This window comes from Corvus hawaiiensis, chromosome Z (genome assembly GCF_020740725.1).
Source record: "Corvus hawaiiensis isolate bCorHaw1 chromosome Z, bCorHaw1.pri.cur, whole genome shotgun sequence".
Classification (NCBI taxonomy): domain Eukaryota; kingdom Metazoa; phylum Chordata; class Aves; order Passeriformes; family Corvidae; genus Corvus; species Corvus hawaiiensis.
In genome coordinates, this window is record NC_063255.1 from 59,709,490 (window position 1) to 59,729,595 (window position 20,106).

The 20,106-nt window shown below is 40.9% G+C and overlaps 1 protein-coding gene across 2 annotated transcripts; it reads left to right on the forward strand.

Annotated features, from left to right (window-relative positions):
• The first annotated feature begins 6,063 nt into the window (after window positions 1-6,063).
• On the forward strand, window positions 6,064-20,048 carry PLIN2 (perilipin 2). 2 transcript variants are annotated; one of them, XM_048291723.1, is made up of 9 exons: window positions 6,064-6,184; window positions 8,267-8,323; window positions 8,404-8,599; window positions 9,247-9,329; window positions 9,836-10,121; window positions 10,447-10,631; window positions 11,374-11,508; window positions 12,174-12,464; window positions 18,804-20,048. In XM_048291723.1, exons 2-9 carry the CDS (start codon window positions 8,294-8,296, stop codon window positions 18,936-18,938), a joined length of 1,341 nt encoding a protein of 446 aa, XP_048147680.1. In that variant the 5' UTR covers window positions 6,064-6,184; window positions 8,267-8,293; the 3' UTR covers window positions 18,939-20,048. The 2 variants fall into 2 exon arrangements, with proteins under 2 accessions (XP_048147680.1, XP_048147681.1); XM_048291724.1 differs by lacking the exon at window positions 18,804-20,048 and having other exon boundaries at window positions 12,174-17,150.
• Window positions 20,049-20,106: the final 58 nt, after the last annotated feature.

Sequence of the window (20,106 nt, forward strand, 5' to 3'; positions counted from 1 at the left end):
AGCTTAGCTAGATTTAATCTTGCTGAAAGTAAATTAAGAAACACTCCCAGAAAGTCCTTTGCCAATAAATCTAAGGAAGAAGTGACATACAGCAAAAAGAAGACCAAGAGCTTGGGAAAGTAACCTTTTCCACCTTCTCTTAAAAAGAAAAGGAAAGAATTTAGATTTGCCTACTGAATGTACAATGTCAATGAAGGTATAGGTTTCACACAAATTTACAGATTAGCTATCAGGCTTCTTACACTCTCCTACTGATATGAAACCTACAAACATTTTTCTTTCATTAGGACTTCTAGTTAGTTAGTTCAGATGAAGAATACTATCTTACTCAGATTAAGAAAACTTTTCCCCTCCTGTTGTAAGATAAAGCTGTAAGAGTGCTAGTTTAGATTCAGAGCATATAATTACAAAATCATAGGATAGTTTGGGTTAGAAGGGACCTTAAAGATCATCTAGTTCCAAACCTATCTAGGACTATAGATCAAAACTCTCCCAAAAACTGAAGGTCACAGAGCATCTCATATTTATTTGTTAATAACAAAGTGAACTCATCATTTTAATTTTACAATTGGGAAAATTAAAGCACAAAGAGCTAGAACTCAGCTTCTAAGGCAGCCTGATCTTAAATGTCTGAGTTGGACGTGCCTTTCAGAGGCACTGTGTATCTGGAAACTCCAGTTAGAGCTGAGAAAAATTTGCCCTTGTGCAAAGCCGTGTTAGTTACCTGCTCAGGCTTGCCAATTTGAAAGAAAACACTACTACATTAAAAAGGATAGTAGGATATGAATCTGCAACCAGTTATATTAACATTACTGATTTATTAAGTTGACTTTACTGCTGGTTTTGAGTACTGGGGTGTGTGGCTCTGTTTCTGAATATAAGAATAGCATGCAGAAGTAAACAAGCAACTAAACAGAAGTAAACAGCAACCCTGTGAAAGATTTTTTGAGATGATATGGAGAAACAAAGTAACTAGTTATAAATACTGTAACTTAGGGTAGGTCAACACTGATGAGCTCTGTTTCCACAGACTTATGCTCCAGTCTAACTGGAAGCCATGCTTCCCTGTTAATAAAATCAGATACCTAAACTCTGCTTCTTACTGGAGCTGGTGAATTTGAAAGGAATGACATGCTAACATAGCAATAAAAACTTCTGGATCACCAGTTTTGTGTTTAGCAAGTATGGAATCTAGGGGAGACCATGTTACCAGCAGATTTTGAACCTTGATCTGCTGCTTTTCATTCCCCTGCATCACTGACCAGAATACATAATCTTGTGTACACATGGAATAATTCTGGCATCTTATGCATGCATTGCGCAGTCCAATTAAGCAAGCATCTAATAGCCTGATTTAATAGTAGTATTTGATTTAGCAGACTGGTGAACTCTGAACTGCAATAAAAGATGAGTAATTTCCATTGATTGTGGCAAAACAGTCAAGTGGACCTTAACCAGGGTTTGTGAACATTTCCATGCATGAGTTGTGTATCAGTAGCACATATTCAAAGCAAGTATCTTGTCAAGAGGACAATTTCCAGTGCCACCCTGGGACTCAAAAATGTTTCTAAGAGAAAGACATTTAGCCTTGTTCTAGAAAAAAAGCCACTAAGGTGAGGAGCTTGTGGAAAACTTAAAGTATCAAGAGTATCCTCCACAAATGTGGAAGCCTCTTTGGGTTCCAAAAAAAGAATGTCTCCCACACTGTCAAATCTGAGACTTGATTCTGTCTCCAAAGGCTTTTGCAGTAAGATCTTTTGCAGCTAAATCAGGATAGAACCCATGAAGTCAGTAATGCCAAAATAATTTCCAGCAGCTGTCTGTCTGGCCCTCTTTTCTCTTTTAGTATCAAGTAAAGGGAAATGTAAGTAGAGAAAGCTTGGATGTTTTGTAGTGCACTCATCTTAGATTTCTATGTAGTATATAAGAATAAACAAACATCTAGTAAGGAACCTCTTGGAACTTATAAAAGGAAACTCTCAGATCCAGATGAAAAAGAAATAATTAGTTGCTAATAAGTGGTTTGTTGCTAAAACATAAAAAAAGAATGTTGTTTAGGTGGAGAATGACGTGAAGTATCTCAGGTTTTGTGGTGGGAAGGTCTTATAGTAGAGCCATTAGAGTTTTAATAGCTATATTTTAACACTTATATTTTAATTAGTTATTAATTATATTAATAGTTCTAGAAGTGTTCCTTGGTTCAAGAACAGGGCCTGGATGTTTTTGTCCTGTGTGTTTTGTATCTACCAACAAAATCCTCACATGGCTGCATGTCCTGACTGTTAATGAAATACAATTAAACAATTATGGGATCTTGTTAGCATAAATACAATACTTGGTGTACTGTTTAACTGATGGTACATAGATAATTGCCAAACACTTTGGACATTTTCTGATGGTAAGTTATTATGAAGTAATTTGTCTTTTAAAATAGACTGCTTTATTCATAACTTCTGTTATGGCCTCATCTAGTGTGTTTGACTATGTAAGGGATGAAAACTAAAGGGGTATGCGTGGGCTGATGTAAGTTATATGTCACATGAGACATGAAGGCCTGCTGTTATCTTTCTGAAGGTGCAGCATGACACTACCACCAGAACAGTTGCTGCCTAGCCTTTTGAGGACATGTGGCAGGGTTACAGACAAACAGTAGCCAAATGAAAAAAAAATTCCTGTACAATATATAAATATGTATAATTGACTCCCTGTCTCTATCAAGCCAGCATGAGTTAGTCCCATTCCTTCTTCTTCTGTCTTAATTAAACATGCCACATCTGTTGTGGGGGTGGGTTTATCGTGCCTGTCTGCCTGTATTTGATGATACTGTTGCTTGCTTTTGCCTTTTTTCAAGTATTCTGAGGAGAACTAAGTTTGACCCAGTTAGTCTCTTTTGAATCAGATGTCAGGTTAACTCTGTTACAGTTGAAGAGGTAAGAGCAAATGATCTTTGGAAAGCTAACAAAAGATAAGACACATTGAAAGATAAGTACATTCCAGAGAAAAGGGAGTATGTTACAGAGAAAACCTGTAGATCATGTTACTACTCAGAAACAAAAGGTGGGCGTGTTTTACTTTTCGAAGAGCAGAATAAGGCAGCTATTCTTTCTAAGTACAATTAGTGTGGACTCACAAAAGGAGGATCAGGCCTCACAAATCTGATATCCTCTTCTGGAGACAGGAAAACTGAGTCACAGCAGGAAAACTATTGCCCTGATTAATCAAGACAAGGGGAAAGCTTTTCATACAGGAACATACAAATGGCTTAATGTTTATTTGCCCAAAGAGTAAGGCAAATAAGCAGTTTAAGTGAATAAGAAGTTAGTTGCAAGTTCAAAGACAGAATGGTGCAAGACAGGATTACAAAGATTAGAAATGAATTACTGTGAGACTGGAAAGAAAGGGGAACAGTGAGAAAGCTGAGGGAAAACAGCCTTTGACAAATGTGTTATTTCACAATTAACAGTCTCAGGGTGTCGAACACAAGTATGTTGATTCCCAGTTCAGTAGAATCACTTGCATCTCACATGATAAAGCAACATCTATACACATGTAAAAGAAAAATGTTCTTTGAATATTAGACATCTTTGATGTCAGATGAACCTGTGTAATGAATTGAATTGATCATTTATGTTATGGACCCTGAACCATCCATCCTTCACAGCTATAAGCATCTTCTTTTCCTCTGTGTCACTATGGCAATCCTGACTGCTGGGAATACTTCAGTGCTGGTGCTACTGGCAAGGACTTGAGACAGAGAAAGCATGTCAGTTTTCTTGTGCTTCTAGCTCCCTACTGAGAGCCTCAAACTGTGGCTGGAGGCAGTCCTTCAAAGCCTGCCAGCTTCCTAAGGCTGTGACTGGACTTAATTTGTTAACAACTCCAAAGGGCCACCCTTGTCTGCTCTCTGTTTGCAGGACAAGGGCATGGATACTTTCTCATAACATGGTTAGGAGTATGACCCCACTTCAGCATTTGAACAGTCATCCTAAAGACAGGGAAAAGGCTATGGTTAGCTATCTCAACATGCAAGCATGACTACTTTTAAATAAAAGTAGCTTCAATCTCTTGGAAGGTCTCTCAGTCCCCCATTTTTTTAATTCCCAAGATATCCCTCCAGCTGTGAGGCCAGGTGAAGGTCCCTGTGTCAGATCAGGTTAGTACACTAGCACTCTAGCTGTCAGTCAGCCTTAAATCTGCATATTAGACTACGCCTGTTCCTAAAGGAATATTAGCAGACTACTCAGGTCCCTTAGGACTTAGCACTGCTCTCCCCTTTGCCCTTTCTGTCACCTTGTTAGGGAACAGCTGATATCCTGGTCTCACAAATGGAAGTACCTGTCACCAGCTGAAATGGTTGGTCAGGGCCTTGATGGCATGGACAGGGCTTACTGTCCCTGCCCAGCCTTCCCTAGAGTCTCCCACATCCTGCCATTTCAGCTTGCCAGGGCTGCCAGCCACTGCCCCAGTGATGCCACAGCAGAGTCGCTCTCTGGCTCCCCTGAGCCCTGCAGGGCCCAGGGGTTGATGTTCCAGCAGCTCCTCCACTTGGCTGTACTAAGATCGTAAGGAAAGCTGAAGGACCCATGTTATCTATTGCTGCTATCTCTGTCAGAGCTGTGTTACAGGGCTAGGAGGCTGAAACCTGAGGTGTTCTGTATCATGAAGGATATTATAATGAGCTTAAAAGAGATGCACCAAAGGATAGGTATGTTTATTGTCTGATCCATTATCTCATATCTTTTATTTTTTTTTTGTGCAGTTAAGGATAGGTAGGTGGACTTACATGCTAAAATGTTTAAATGGACTTGGATGGGTGAATGTGCTGATGTGTTACTGTGCTACTTCTTGAAAGAATGAAACTTCTTTCATTAGATGCATTAAGTGACTTTAAACATTTGTCCTTACCTCAAGGAAGGGTAGGGTATACTATTACTGCCCACCTCTTTTAGCAACGGCTGGTGTGTCATGCTTTTGTTACTACTGTCTACCATAGTTACTACTGTTACTACTACTTTTCTTGATGCTGTCCTGCCTTCCTCTTCTTTAGCCTTGACAGAGACCATACCGCTGCTTTCTCTGTTTAATGATATTTGAGGAATTTGGTCCATTCAATAGATGCCATGTCATCCTCTCCCTCCCCCTGCCTTCTCCCCATCTGACTGCCCCTGTAACCAAGGCAGTGTTCTCAAGAGGCGAGTTTCTAGATTTTCTAAACTTCAGATAAGCCTCTCCAAGTTTATAAAATACAGAAGGGCACCTAGTTGTGAAGAAAAACATGACCATAATCTACATTCTTAGCCCGCCAAGGACTGTCAAAGGGTTGACACTGTCTCTAGTTACTGCATTCTGGCAGAGTATGTCACTGGGCTATGTGAGTCTCAGGTGTTTCTGTACTACAAATAATGGTGCTACTTACTAGTAAATAAATCCCTGCAACAGTCTAGAATTCCCAGCAGAGATGCCACTGACAAAGGGGGTTAATTAATTTTGTGGTAACCGTGGGTACGCTGAGTGGTTTACGCTTGAGAAGCCACGACTGGGAAAAGAAACAGAGAGCTCTCAGATGACCGCAATGTAACGAAGAGTGGAGTGCCTGTAAACGTTTGGTATGCATGCTAGCAGAGGTGTAATAAATCTGTTCAAAGAAGTGAAAAATTCTGGTTTGTTCCATTTTTTCTGCTCTGCGGTCAGGGGAAGTTTAGGTTGGATATCAGGCAAAGGTTTTTCACCCCGAGGGTGGTTGGACACTGAAACAGGCTCCCCAGGAAAGTGATCACAGCACCAGCCTGACAAGAGTTCAAGAAGCATTTGGACACTGCTCTCAAGCACATGGTGTGACTCTTGGGGATGGTGCTGTGAAGGGCCAGGAATTGGACTCGATGATCCTTATGCGTCCCTTCCAACTCAGCATACTCTGTGCCTTAGTGAACCGGCCTTCCGCAAGACCAGTTGCACACCAGCTCCCTTCCCTAAGACGTCCACGAGCAGGGCTCTGCCCTCCCGCTGACCGCCGCTGGGGTCAGTACGTGTCCGGCCCCGCCCCGCGGCGGCGGTGACGCGCGGTGGCGGTGACGCCCCATAAATAGCGGGGCGAGGCCGGCGCTCCCCACTCAGCGGCGGCGGCGCCCGTGCCCGCGACCCTGCCCCTGCTCCAGTCGGCGGCGGCTCCGGTTCCTCCTCCCAGGTGAGTACGGCCGGCCCAGTGCCCCGGCGCGGCCCTCGGCGGCCGCGGGAGGGCCGGGCGCCTGCCCGCCCTGCGGGGCTGACTCCGCAATATGGTGGAGTCCGGCGGCGAAGCGGGCGGGGGCTGCGGCCCGGTGTGCGGCACTGACCGCCGGGCCGCCCCCGCTGCCCCCGGCCCCGCGGGCCCTGCCGCCCGCCGCGTTTCGGTGGGCTGCCCGAGGTTCTCCCGGGACCAGAAAGTCCCGAGAGCCTCGTCGGCCCCCGGGAGCGGCGTTAGAATGCCCCATCCCGGAAGCGGCCCGTGGAGGCACTTGGGAAAGCGGGGCACGTTCCTGCCTTGGGTACCGCGGCGGGGCAGAACGGGCGCCGCGGCTGTTGTGCGTGGCTCATCGCGCTGCTTTCTTTCACTTCTTTCCATAGCGAGGGGGAGAGTAGGAATGAAGTCTGTGACGTAGCCTATGTGCTTTCTTCTTCAGAATCTCTTGCTGTCTCTGAAGTACGCTTGGGCTTGGACTCCAGGCGTCTCACTCACCCGCTCCAGAAGATCCGACTTTTGCTAGGGCTGAACCAATTCAAGCGGTCTCTGAAACCGTGCAAGATTCTAGTTATCTTCCTTGTCTTTAAGAGCAGGAGTAGCTTCACAGGCTAGCTGCGCTGGTTTATTGACTAAAATTCAAATGTATGGGCTGTGTGGATGGATCTTATGAGACACACTACGAATATTGAATAATCCTTAAAGTGATGGCCCTTCTTCCTTCAGCGGCCAGATTCTGTGCCGTTAGCCTCTTCTCCTGTTCTGTAGGATGCTTTTCAGTTCACAGTGAAATTCAGTAGTACTCCAAGTGATCTGACTTGTGACGCTGTGCGAGAAACATAGTGTGTTCCTGTGGGTATTTAAATTCTTGTTAAATGAAAGGAAAACTTCCTTGTTACCGCTGTAACCCTTGTCTGTTACTTTTCTTGCTTGTGTGCTCCCTGTACAGTGGTTAATCTCATTACAGGCATTACTTTATGGCATGTGTATATTAATATGTGCAAATATGCCTGCAAAATGCTAACAAGATGCCTTTGTTCTTGTTCCCTGTTACGTAATGGGAAAAAGTATTACTTTGCCTCAGACGGAATATTAACACGTTCCTTTTTTGCTGTCATACATATGAGACAGAAGACTGCTGTTGGCTCTTTGACAAACCCAGCAGAAGGCCTTGTAAACCACCATCCTTTTGATGACAGACTCAGTTTACCTTTTTGTTGCCTTCATTTATGCAGATTCTTCTAGAACTTAAGCGTTATGTGAAACCATTAATGGAAAAAGTGTTTCTTGCAGATTTAGTTCAGTCTGTCAGTTCAGTCAGTGCATAGGACTGACAGTGTGCTTCAGTGTGTTCTCCTTATGTGGTACTGCAATACCCTGCTCCTTCTATAGGCTTCATGTGGGGAGAGCTGTTAGTATTTTCTCCATTCGAATACATGTTGGAATGCATGTTGAGTACTGTACATTTGTTGAATGACCAATGTTTTTGCAACTTGTTTCAGTGGGGAATGTGTAATAATTTAGTCTAAGTTAGCATAAAGGAGATTTATTTTCTGCAGTGGGGAAATCCGATGTTCTCTGTGTTACAGGAATGCTAACTTTTTAGCAAGCAGAACAGAGTGAGCCTTAGGTAGGCTCCCTAGAAGATCTAATCTGATTAAAGCTATTGGTGGTGGGTTCTTTGTCTGGCTTGGACATCTTAAACTAGATTTTTAGTGACTTGCAGGCTGGCTTTTGTTTGTCCTGGCTGAACAGATAAGTCCAAGTATGTCTTAACTCTTCTAGAAAAATAAATGACTCCACCATCTGGTTATTCATCAATGAACTGCTTTACTGTAAAGCCTGTCTCATGCATGTATGGTACCTGCATTGCCTAAACCAAGTTTTTGGTTTGTAAATTGTTACAATAAAATCTAATTCTTTTATGCATGAATGTGAATATCCTGATCCCATTAAGTGGGGTGGATCACAAGAAGATTGTTGGTTTCAAAGTTTGGTGCTTAGATGAAGCAGATATGATGCCATAACTCAGATATGCTTCTTTCACAGGCTGTGTAAGATTCAAGACCTGAAAAAATGGCATTGGCAGCAACTGATCCACAGCAGGTATGTCTGAGTTAATCCCATAATTTCTTTATCTATATCAGAAAAATAGGAGTCAACTAACGCCTTTCTCTTTTAAACAGAACATTGTATCGAGAGTTACCAACCTTCCTTTGGTGAGCTCCACCTATGATATGGTATCCACAGCTTACATCACCACAAAGGATAACCATCCTTATCTGAAGTCAGTATGTGAGATAGCAGAGAAAGGAGTGAAGACAATTACATCGGTAGCCATGACAAGTGCTATGCCCATCATTCAGAAGTTGGAACCACAAAGTAAGGCAAAGATGAAGCTGTTGATAGCTTTAGTTCAACTGATTGTTTTACATATCCAAATGCACGTGTGGTTTAACATGGTCATGCTGGTCTGGAATGCTGTTTTGGGTTGCTGACTGAACCTGTTGCCTGGCTTGTTGCATAACTGATTACAGATTGATAAGACTTAAAAAAAAAAAAATCCAGAGTGAAAGCAGATTCTGGCTTTCATAATACTAAATTGATTGATGACTTGATATGTGAGATGATTACACAATCTCTTGCTCAACATCCTCCTCACCTTTCACCTGGTTTCAAATGCTACTGTTGTATTTTCTTGCACTGAGAACTGGTTAAATTTGGAAGCTGTGTCACAAGGCTGTTGTAACCTGAAACCTGGTTTCAAAGAATGACAGAGGGCCAGGTGTTTTCTACCAGTTGCTTGTAAATTATCAAATGAATTTTCTCTGCCTAAAAGTGAGGATTTTTTTTCTGGCACTGTAAATCTGCCTTGTTCTTTGGCTTTGCTGCCTCAAATCTCACTGAGAAGAGAAGGAAACTACTTTAAGGGTGTTGCATGAGTTCTTTTTCTAGAGGAATTTTCAGTTTGAGTTGTTTTACTTGGGGAAAAAAGTAATTAAAACCAACTCTTGTAATTTCTTTTATAGTTGTAGTTGCCAACAACTATGCTTGTATAGGTCTAGACAAAATTGAAGAGAGACTGCCTATACTGAATCAACCCACTGACAAGGTAAGTTTATGCATTTATGTATGCTAAGCAGAAGAGCCATACACTCTTCTTTTCTATTATCACTAAAACCCCGGAGAGGCAGATTCCAAAAACCTGGGCCTGAAGGATAGCTTGGAAGCAATGAGAAAGTCAAAGGTGTATCTGTGGAACTGTTTGTTGCCTTTGGGAGACCATTAAGGTTTTTTTAATTATTATTTTAAATTGCCCACCACTTGACCAACATCTTTCTATGAGTGCAGTTCACTGGTGGGTGTCTTTTAAAACTTGAGTCTTTGTCTCTTTCCTGGTCAGTGTGAAGTGCCTGGATTACATTCACTGAAGTTTTTTGAGTTGAAGGCTACATAGCAGTCATAGTCTTTTTTTTCCTCTTGTGCATATTTTTTCAGAGCAAAATTTCTCCTAGATAACCAATCTCATACGAACTTTAGCAGAAATTTATTATTTCCTGGATTATGTAGCTCTCACTAGTTAATATTTTTAGTAAATCCATGTATGTCTTATGGCAGGTTGTTGCCAATGCCAAGGATGCAGTTGTTGGAGCCAGAGAAGCTGTTACAACCACTGTGACTGGTGCCAAGGAAACTGTTGCTCACACGATCACTGGAGTTGTGGGCAAGACTAAAGAAGCAGTGCAAGACAGCGTAGAAATGACCAAGTCAGTTGTCAATGGCAGCATTAACACTGTCCTGGGAAGTCGTGTGGTACAGATGATGAGCAGTGGAGTGGACAGTGCTCTCACGAAATCCGAGACCCTTGTAGACCAGTATCTCCCACTTACAGAAGCAGAATTAGGTAAGACCAATTCAAGGTTTGATTTTGTTGGAATGCTTATATTGGAGAGAAGCAAGCAATCATCCATTTATTGCTTACTCATAGTGGGGAAGGGGGCATGTGCTTTCCAAACTGCCTTTTGCCTTGCTGGTTGTAGTAGCAGCGTCTTCACAAGGAAGCAGAATGAAAGTAAGGATTTCTCTGTAAAGTGGTCTATCAGCCTACCCATGGTGCTAAAGGACTGCTCAGCAAGCCCAGTATTCAGCTGTTACTAGGCAGATAGAATTGTCTCAGACCTCTTAAGTTTTCCTCCAGTGATCAATTTGCTTCCTTTCTAAATACCTAGAGAGGGAAGCTGCAAACGTTGAAGGTTTTGAAGTTGGAGTCCAAAAGCCAAGCTACTATGTTAGACTAGGATCCCTGTCTTCGAAGGTCCGCACACGTGCCTACCAACAAGCCTTAAACAAAGTTAGAGATGCTAAACAGAAAAGCCAGGAGACAATCTCTCAGCTCCACTGCACTGTTAGTCTGGTAAGTTTAAGCTTTCACTTGATATATAAAAAGCATGTGTTGGCATTGTTTTAGAGTGAAGAAAACAGCCAGAAGAGTCACAGGAAAACTGGGATTGCTCTCTGACTAAATGCATATTTTAAATATAAAGCATTTGCTGTTAAGAGATTTTCATCACAGTTCAGGAGAGTTCTAAATCAGGCTAAGCTCTGAACTAATGAGCAATTGCTTGTAACTGCAAGCACTTCAGAAACAGAAGTGACGTATTTATTCCTGTTTTGTAGTGCTGGTTTTGACACATACTGCATTCAGTGAAGAAAGTGTCATGCAATTTAGAAACACATCAGTCCTTTAAGTCCTTTTTATTAGTAAAATTTCAAATTCTTTTGGGTTTTGCTCTCTTGCTGCTTCTATCTCTGAGCATTTCTGGTACTTCAACAGTCTTATCCTAGCAACATACTTTTATGTACATGACAGACTGCACATAGAGTCATGGCCTTCTATACACTTGCAGTTCCTCCTGTAGGATGCCAGTGGGGGAGGGGGAAATAGTTGAGGCAGAGGGGAACACTACATAACATCTTAAAACTGCTTCCAGTTTTCAATTCTTTGAAGAGACTAAACACACTCTTATACTCCCCAAAGTTGTTTATACTGAATTAATGAAGTATGTTAAAACGAGGTTATGAAACAGTCAAGATAGAGTAGCCCTAAGAAAGTGTTGGGACTCTTGGCTCTACTTCCTTATTTGGCTGTATTTCAGATCGAGTATGCCAGAAAGAATGTGAATAGTGCCAATAAGAAGCTTCTTGGTGCTCAGGAAAAGCTTTATCAATCCTGGGTAGAATGGAAGAAAAATACAGGCCAAAATGATGGTGATGATCTGCGTAGTGCTGAGGTAAGTAGATGTACACCAAAAATAAATGGATTGTATCCCATCAAGGTAATGGCAAACTAACAGTCCCTGAAGTGTGCAACAGACAAGCTTATGTGCAAATGTGGAATCTGGATGCTGAAGGTCAGGGCAGCTGGCTTCTGAAAAGTAGGGGACCTGAACTCTTAAATGAGCCTATTTCCTGCAAACACTCTTCAAAGACCCATTGTGGTCTCTTGAGAATGCTCATCTTGTTTAGCATGTGAACCTGTGTTGGGATATCTGTATGTAGGTTAACTAGAAACCATTTATCTGATGTGTCCAGACCAGAAGTAATGATTTGTCAGCAGTCTTAGTCACAAGACTCACTGCGTCCTACATGTAGCTTTTGGGAATGGTTAGTTGATTAGAATGTACTTACCTGCTGTGACTTGTTATCCAGAGTTGAAGCAAGAATCTGCTTGACTGTTACTCGGTAGAAGCTATCAATGTTTCTTTTCACAAAGTACTTGAGTGTTGAAGAAATATCAAGTACTTTTATGACTTTGACTTAAAACTTGGTTTATTATCTGCTATAGCTTTGTTTCACTCACATCCCCCTTACTTTGCTTCTTTATGTATCTTGAACAACAAAAAGCTGCTGCAGTCATAAAAAGATACTAATGTGCCATTATGTTTCTTCGTTCTAGCACATTGAGTCAAGAACTCTAGCTATTGCACGGAGCCTCACTCAGCAGCTTCAGACCACCTGCCTCACACTGGTCTCAAGCCTACAGGGGCTGCCACAGAATGTGCAGGATCAGGTTTACAGTGTTGGGTCAGTGGCCGGTGATGTCTACCAGAGCTTTCGGTCAGCATCCTCCTTCCAAGAATTATCAGACAGCTTTATTGCAGCTAGCAAAGGACAGCTGAAGAAAATGAAGGAGTCTCTGGATGATGTGATGGATTATCTTGTTAACAACACACCGCTCAACTGGCTGGTAGGTCCCTTTTACCTACAACTGCCTGGCATTCAGCATGCTGAAAGCAAAGGTGAAGGGGAGGAAAGTCCCAGCCAGAAAGACAAACAGCCTGAACACACTACTGAATAAACTGCATAGCATGCATGTACTCTGCTGACTGACCAAACAAGTGGCCTTACTACGTGCCGCTTTCAAAAATACCCATTTTCACAATTTTTTGGTGAAAAATCCATAAATACAGGAATAGGGGAATCTACAGGCCTGGACACTGTTACACATGGGCTGTATTGTCCTGCGTAGTTAAGCCACTCTTAAAAATTCCAATTAGACTCAAGTGCCTGAGTATTGGCAGCTTACAGTTATCAAGATGCCCTGTTTGTCTGTCAAGCACCTCACAATGCTTCAGTGGTATTAATACCACTAGTCTAAATGAAACCCACCTTTGATTTGTTGCTTAATCTTTACCAGAATGATATAAAGGCCTTACATACTATGAAATGCATTAAAAAGCTGTACAGTCTAGCTATGTACACTTAAATGCTATGTTTGCTGCAGATCACACATTTGATAATTACGAATCTGACTATCAGATTCTATTGCTACACAATTCATGACAAAAGTTCTGTGAATGCAGAATGCCAAAGCTGAAAGTGGGGTTTCTGAATGAGTCAGCAGGAGTTAAATGCTGTGACAGTGTTAACATTAACTGTATGAACTTAACTATTGTATAACACAGTAACTTGACCACAGAATCATAGAGTATCTCAAGCTGGAACGGACCCATAAGCATCATCAAGTTCGACTCCTGCTGCTTGCAGGAGTACCTAAAAACTCAACCATATGACTAAGAGCATCATCTAGATGCTCCACGAACACTGTTCCAGTGACTGACCAAATAATTATCAACAGATTTTTTCATATGCAGTATAAAGGCAAGATTCATGCTGTTTGTACCCAGGTGCCTGCTGTTGTGTGTGTGTGTTTTTGTAGCCATCATTTTGTAACTCATTTTTGTATGTTAGTAATAAATGCTTTAGTAGCCAAAGCCTGTCTCCTTTGTTTTAAAACAATCTAACTTGCTCTTCTGTGACTCCCTCAGACTGGGTCCAGCAGAAAGCAAGCTTGACATGCAAATGAAGTAGATGTGCACTGAAAATGTTTGTGTATGTATTGATAGATAGATAAGATACTGCTGCAGCATTTCCTTCCTTTTGAATTTCTGTGTATCCATCCACTGAGTCTTAGCTTTACTGCTGCTTTTGTTGATCCTTGCTGTTGTCACCTTTAAAGATGACCTAAGCTGTGAGCTGCTGGATGCTCTAATATTGAAAAGAGATGGATATGGACAAAAGAACCCTCTCCTCCTTTCACAGTAGGTGTTGTGTGTCCATGACATGGCCATCTACCTGCTTTGTCTTCTGACTCCCTATAAACAGTATTTACTTCTCAGCTGCATCACCAGTTTTAACTTAACTTTATTTATCCTCTTGAACTTGAGTGACAAATGTACATTAACACTCAACTACTTGGGTGGAGTTGTTCTCAGTAAATCCTGTGAACCCCTCCACTGGAAAAGAATTAGTCACTAAGAAAAAAGCTTTCTTGGTTTAGAGCTGTCCAGGTAAGTTGTATCTTTTTTTCTGATGCATGCCCTATACAACTTTGGGTTGCAATCATCTAGTGTAGCAATGCCAGCCACCATTTTCAAAGAGGTCACCAAATGCAGTTCAAAGAAAGCTTATCAAATAGTGACACATTGCTACATGGAACAATACCTCCACCTGGCATGATGTAGGCACTAAAGCAAATTACATGTCCAGCCTTCTAATGTGAGAGGGATAGCTGTTAGGTCAGGGTTGGCCTAGAAGTGTGAGGAAGACTGTTTTAAGCACAGTATTAAATAAAACTATAACAAAACAGGATTACAGATAAAGATTCTGTAACTCCCAGCTTTAAATACTCACTTTCTATAAGGGATGTGTTTAATATGAAATTAACATGAGGTGGTGAGACTCCTTTTCAGCCAGAGCCTGAGTTAAGACTTAGGGAGACAGAGTGCTTCCAGGAATTAATTTCTTTTTGCATTTAGTTTAACTATTGCAAGGTCCAGCAAGAATATCCTTTTTATCTCCATTCATAATAATGCTTGTAGAGTGCATCCACTGTTGCAGATGTGCTCAGGAACCAAATGGAGCTAATTAGGTGTGGGGGCACTGGGCTGTTCAAAGAAGGGAATTCCCATTTTTCTAGGTGTGTTTTAAAGTCTAACTGCTCTGGGACTGCATCCTGAGGTGATCAATCAAATAAGATATTTGAACTTTACAATGTCTTTTAAGGACTGAGAAATAAGCAGCATCATCTGGTATCAGTGCAGGAGCAGTACATTGTGTCTGTTCTGTCTTGTGTTACTGGTTTTACCCTTGCATGGCTGTCCAGCTTTACTAAACCTCAGCAAGCAGCTGAAGTAGAAAGCAAGGAAAACTTGTTACCAGCCTTGACCTTCAAAGCCCTTCTCCCTTACCATGCAGTGTTGGGTGGCTTCTGTTGAAAAGTTACTTGGACTTCGGGCAGTTGACCTATATCTGGTGACTGCAAGCAGAACAAGGCCTGGTTAAATGCCTTCCTAATGCTTGGGCTCCTGTGTCATGCTGTTGTGATAGATACTTGTTTTGTTGGATGCTGCCCATCCTCCAAGTTTTTAAGTTTCTATCCACACACACACAACCCCCCAATTCCCCCTCCCCCACCCCCCCATCAATCAGGATTAGGAACCCTTTGGCAGTGGAGGAGAGGGCTGAATAACAGCAAATTGTTATGTTTCTGATTTATTATATAGAATATAATTCTCTGATTAGTATTATTAGACTCTGCTAATAAGGAGAGCACTGAATGTTTAAACTGATTTGCAACTGTACTTGCATGGTAATTTAGCATCTTATTGCAGGTAATTTAACATAGCATATTCCCACACTCCAGTCTTAACTGCAGCTGTACAGACAGAACTTGGTATTTTTTTCTACTGCAGCTAGAGAGAGTGACTATTAATATGTCCACTGGAGGCAAGAATGATGCCTTCCAAAGCCTTGGTTTTTTGCCACTTGTTTTTGACTGAAGCTGAGGTGCTTCCTCACAAAAAAAGAAGGGAAACCTGAGATACTGCCATCTTACCTGTTAATTACATTTATTAAAGAGCTCAGCTGCACTGCACGGAAGCTTGTTTCCTCTTAGTCCAAAATCATGTTTGAGGGATATAGCTTGGGCTAGAAAGCTGTGAGGTTTCTCTGGAACCTTTTAAAAAAGGCAAGAGCAGATGTGTTGAAAATTATAGGAAGTAGATTCAACTATTTTCAGCAAGGCAGGTAAACTAGATGAAATGGGAGAATGTCAAAGGCTGCATAGTAACACAAAACCTGTTATGGTAAAGGTTAGAATACTAACATAATCATCACTTGTAAGGTTATTTAGGGTTTATTTAGAATTCAGAAAATTACTTTTTCTCTTTTAGAGATCATGCAAAAATTTTTCATTCTAATTGACACATTCTCTTCCCAGGTGTATTTAACAGAGAACTATTATTGTATCATTGCTGATAATCGTTTTTTACGAAAGCTTTCAATATAAGCATTTGTAAATAGCTCCATATGGTATGCAAGTTTTGCAAACATATTTATAGCATTGGTCAAAGCCAAATTACAAGATTTGTATAAGGACTGGAGTTGTAGCTAGTTTGCCTCAATCTAAAGAAAGGTGTAAAGCTTTTGAAATTCAAAATTATATTCAATATTCAAGATTAATATTTTTGCAATAATCTTTTCCAGAATTCAACTTAGGGTAATATTTTATAGCTAGTTAAATAGGTGAAAGGATTTGGGAACAACTGATGAGTTATTTCTCTTTATTTAAAAAAAGCAGTAAATACCACCAGAAAACTTTTTTTAAACCATCTAATTAAAAAGAGGAAACAGAACCAAACTTATTTTTAAGCATGATTGGTTAGTAATTTGTGTGATCAGGGAGTCCTACATGCAGCATCTTGCTGGAGGTATTGTGCACAGTGTTTTGTTAAATTAATTTCATTTATTGCCAATTCATGGCAATTGTATTTCTTTTAGATAATACAGTCCCTGATGACTAGAAATAAGCGCTTGTTCTGAAAGTTCAGAAAACGAGAACGTTGTGTCAAAATTCTAGGGGCTGAGTTCTAAAAACTTAGCAAGAAAAAAATGGATTAAAGTTGTTGGTATTGACATTAACATTTGTATATGAAGCCAGCAAAGTGCCAAAGTATTTATTTTCACCATTCTATGTACGGATGTTGCAAGTGTTATATCTTTGTAACTGATTTACTGAATCATACAGAGAAATTGTATGAAGAAGAGTTATATCTGGCCCTACTCTTTTATTGCAAGAACTGATAGGAAATTGAAACAAAGCAATGCATCAACTGTGAAAAGTGATGTGGAAGCAAAGGTCCTGTACGTAAGCAGTCCCATAATACCAAGGGCTTTGCATTGTTTTAGTTAGACTGATGCAAATGTCAGAATATGTGATTCTAATACAATTTACCACGGTGATTCATTCTGACATCCAGTCTGTTTTACTCATGCTGAGATACACTCCAATTTGAAGTTTTTCATGGCTAGCAAAATCTTACGTTAAAGGAGTTAGATTCTTCTACTGCATGCATTAGGGAGATGAAGAAAACAGAAACTTACATTTTGAGCAATTACTCTGGTGTCACTAAGAACAAAACAGATAAGACTAATAAAAGCCTCTTAAACATATGATAGAGAAAATTGTCTCTGGTGAGACACACTTACTGAACGTGGTTGTGTCCTGGTCAGTGCAAATAAATTTTAACCATCCATTTGGGCACATTCTTAAAAACTGCATATGGACTACTTAGTCGTGTTAGGATACCTGTGTTTGTACTGCAGTATGAAATACAGGATTATGTGCTGATAATGGGAAAACTTGTTGCTTTCTCTAAGTGCAGTAGTGAGAGTTTTAGGAAAACTGCCATCAGCAGAAAGATGCAAGATAATTGTTGCTGGTAGAAAGATGTGTTTCCCGCATTCCTAGTGCCTTTTGGTTTTTTGGGAAACAAAAATTATTGATCTTATTTTGATCAAGCTTAAGTTCTCAAAGTGGTCCATGCATTTCATGGTATTCGCAGTAGTGCCTAGTTAGTCACATGCTGCTTAAGTTCTTCTAAAGATCAGTTTTAATTAATAATTAGTATCTCAAAGTTCCCCAGTGTCCAATGACTACCTACTTTGGAGGAAACTAAATTAACATGCAGTGCTTCCATGCTGTGTACAACCTGGTAGCTGAAGCAGTAGTCTGTTTATTTGGTATATTGTCCGCCCTTCTTACATGTCTTCATAGCAGGCAAAGCATAGGTTTTCCTTCCTACTGTCTTTCATTAAAGTAAGTCATAAGGTGTTTTGCAGTTAGGGAATGGATTAAAAATTAAGCTCAGTCCGTGCTGAGCTTAAGTTACAGAAATGCCTACAATTTGCTGTTGCTTTGAACATGTAGAACCAAAGTCCTGTAAAAATGCAGCAGTAGTTATTTGCTGATATTGTGTCTGGCTCCAAGTATGTCACATCACCAATATTAACCATAAATCAAACTACAGATGTATTTTTCACTTGTAACAAAAAACTTTTGGTTATGAGCAAATTGCCTAACGATATCCCATTTTTCAGAATTGCCTACCTAAGTAATCTAAGTCCTACTAAGGGGACTTAAGGGTTGGGACTTAAGCTCGTAAGTGTCTTAGCCAACATTTTTAGAAGTCTGTAACATCCATGTATCCACTGATGTCTCTCTGGCAATTCCTGAAACCTTGTGCTGCTTTGCAGTGCAGAATGCTATACATGCAGTTAAAACAAAGGCCAAAGTGAAATGACAGTTCCAGGTATTTGTTTCCTCAGGAAAGGTTTGATGCTGTAGGCAGGCAGAGCAACACAGCAATCCATACCAGTCTCCTAAGGACAGATTACTTTGTACAGGCCATTGCTTTTGTGAAAAGAAGAAAGGCAAAATTAGTTTACAAACCTCCATTCTTAATTTTCCAGTCACCAGTTTCACTAAATTGTCTACTAAGTTCAGCTCTTTTCGACCTCTGCTATAAAATCCTGCCTTCTAAGCAAGTGATTTCCATCGTGTGTAGTATTTGGTCTGTCTTAATGCTTTGTGTTTCCTATATGTCTGAGCAGATTTCACTCTGTAATCAGGATGCTGGGTCTGATTTCTAAAAGTGCTGAGCATCTCTGTGTCCTCAGTGAAGGAGTACTGCACAAATTTGTTCAGTTTTACTTTTAAATTGATTGAAATTTCATTCCTACACAGGTTCCAGATTTCACTATTACAGACCTGTCTTCAGAGTCAGATGATGTTCCAGACATTTTGGATTTGGATGAAGAGGATCAACAGGACTTTTCACGCACAAATGGCCCTTACACTACAGGGCAAAGAGCTGAATAGAGAAGCATAAAAATGTGTTTTTGATACAATGTACCTTTGCCATGTTTAATTTAGATTTCTCCTTTTTAAAGATGAACCTGCCTAGTTTAGGGATTATGGGGATATTTTTTTTTAAAAAGGAGTACTGTTTCACTTAGCTGCATCAAAAATCTGGGTTTTTCAATGTAAGGAATGCACGCTACATTAATCGGTTAGCATGGGTGTCAAGCTCCCATTCTACAAGCCAGGTATAGCCTAACCAGTGTATCCAATTAATCTAATCTTTGTCGATTATTTGTTCTCCTGGGGTAGCAGCCATGAGAACACCCCAGTGCTTTGCATAAAGGGCTGCCAACAAAAGGAGTTGATGAGGATTTGCCCACGAAATTTCCCCTTTCAGTCTACATGAAAAGCAGTGCTGCATCTACCTCTTTGCTGCTGGGAGGGCTAAGAGACTGTCTATCTCAGATTTCCTCAGGTTCTTTTGTTAGGCTCTGCACCTACAGAGCTTAGACGCTTAGAGCTTTCCTTTGGCAAGAATGTTTTATGCACAAAAGGACTTCCTTTCTCTCCACATGCCTTCTGTGTGCAAATATTTTGGCCGACGCTATGCTATCAATTGTGGCGCCTGAGACTAAAAGGAGGTAAATGCTACAATATTAAAGTGTTCCGGGAATAAGGAAGCATTTAAAAAAGAAAGGGGAAGAGACTGTAAAAAGAAAGGAAAAATAGAGAGTATAAACTTCGGACAAAAGAAAATTTGATAAAAAAAGAGGTGATTGAATGTAAGGACAGTTGTGACAGTGATTTTAAAAAAATGTTTAAATAAAATCTTAATCAGTTATTTGCTAAGGGCTGCTGAGTCCACATCTGCTCGCACACAGTAACTTCTCTAGGAGTTGGAGAGAGTGGGAACAGAACTGGAGGCGGGTTTGTTAACATTTCTTTCCGAGGGCCAGGCTGAGCTGCTGTCGCAGAGACGTCTCCGTGTCGTCGATGTGACTGCAGCGGGGTCACGGGGAGCGGCGGCACAGCGCTCTGCCCCGGCCGCCCTCATCCTGGGACACCTGCCGCTGTGAGGGCCTGGAAGTCTGGTCACTGAAATGCCTTGGAATAAAAGTTTGAACCGCACAGCCTGCTTACCGGTGCAAATTTTTCTTGTTTGGTTTGTTTTTTGGTTTGGTTTATT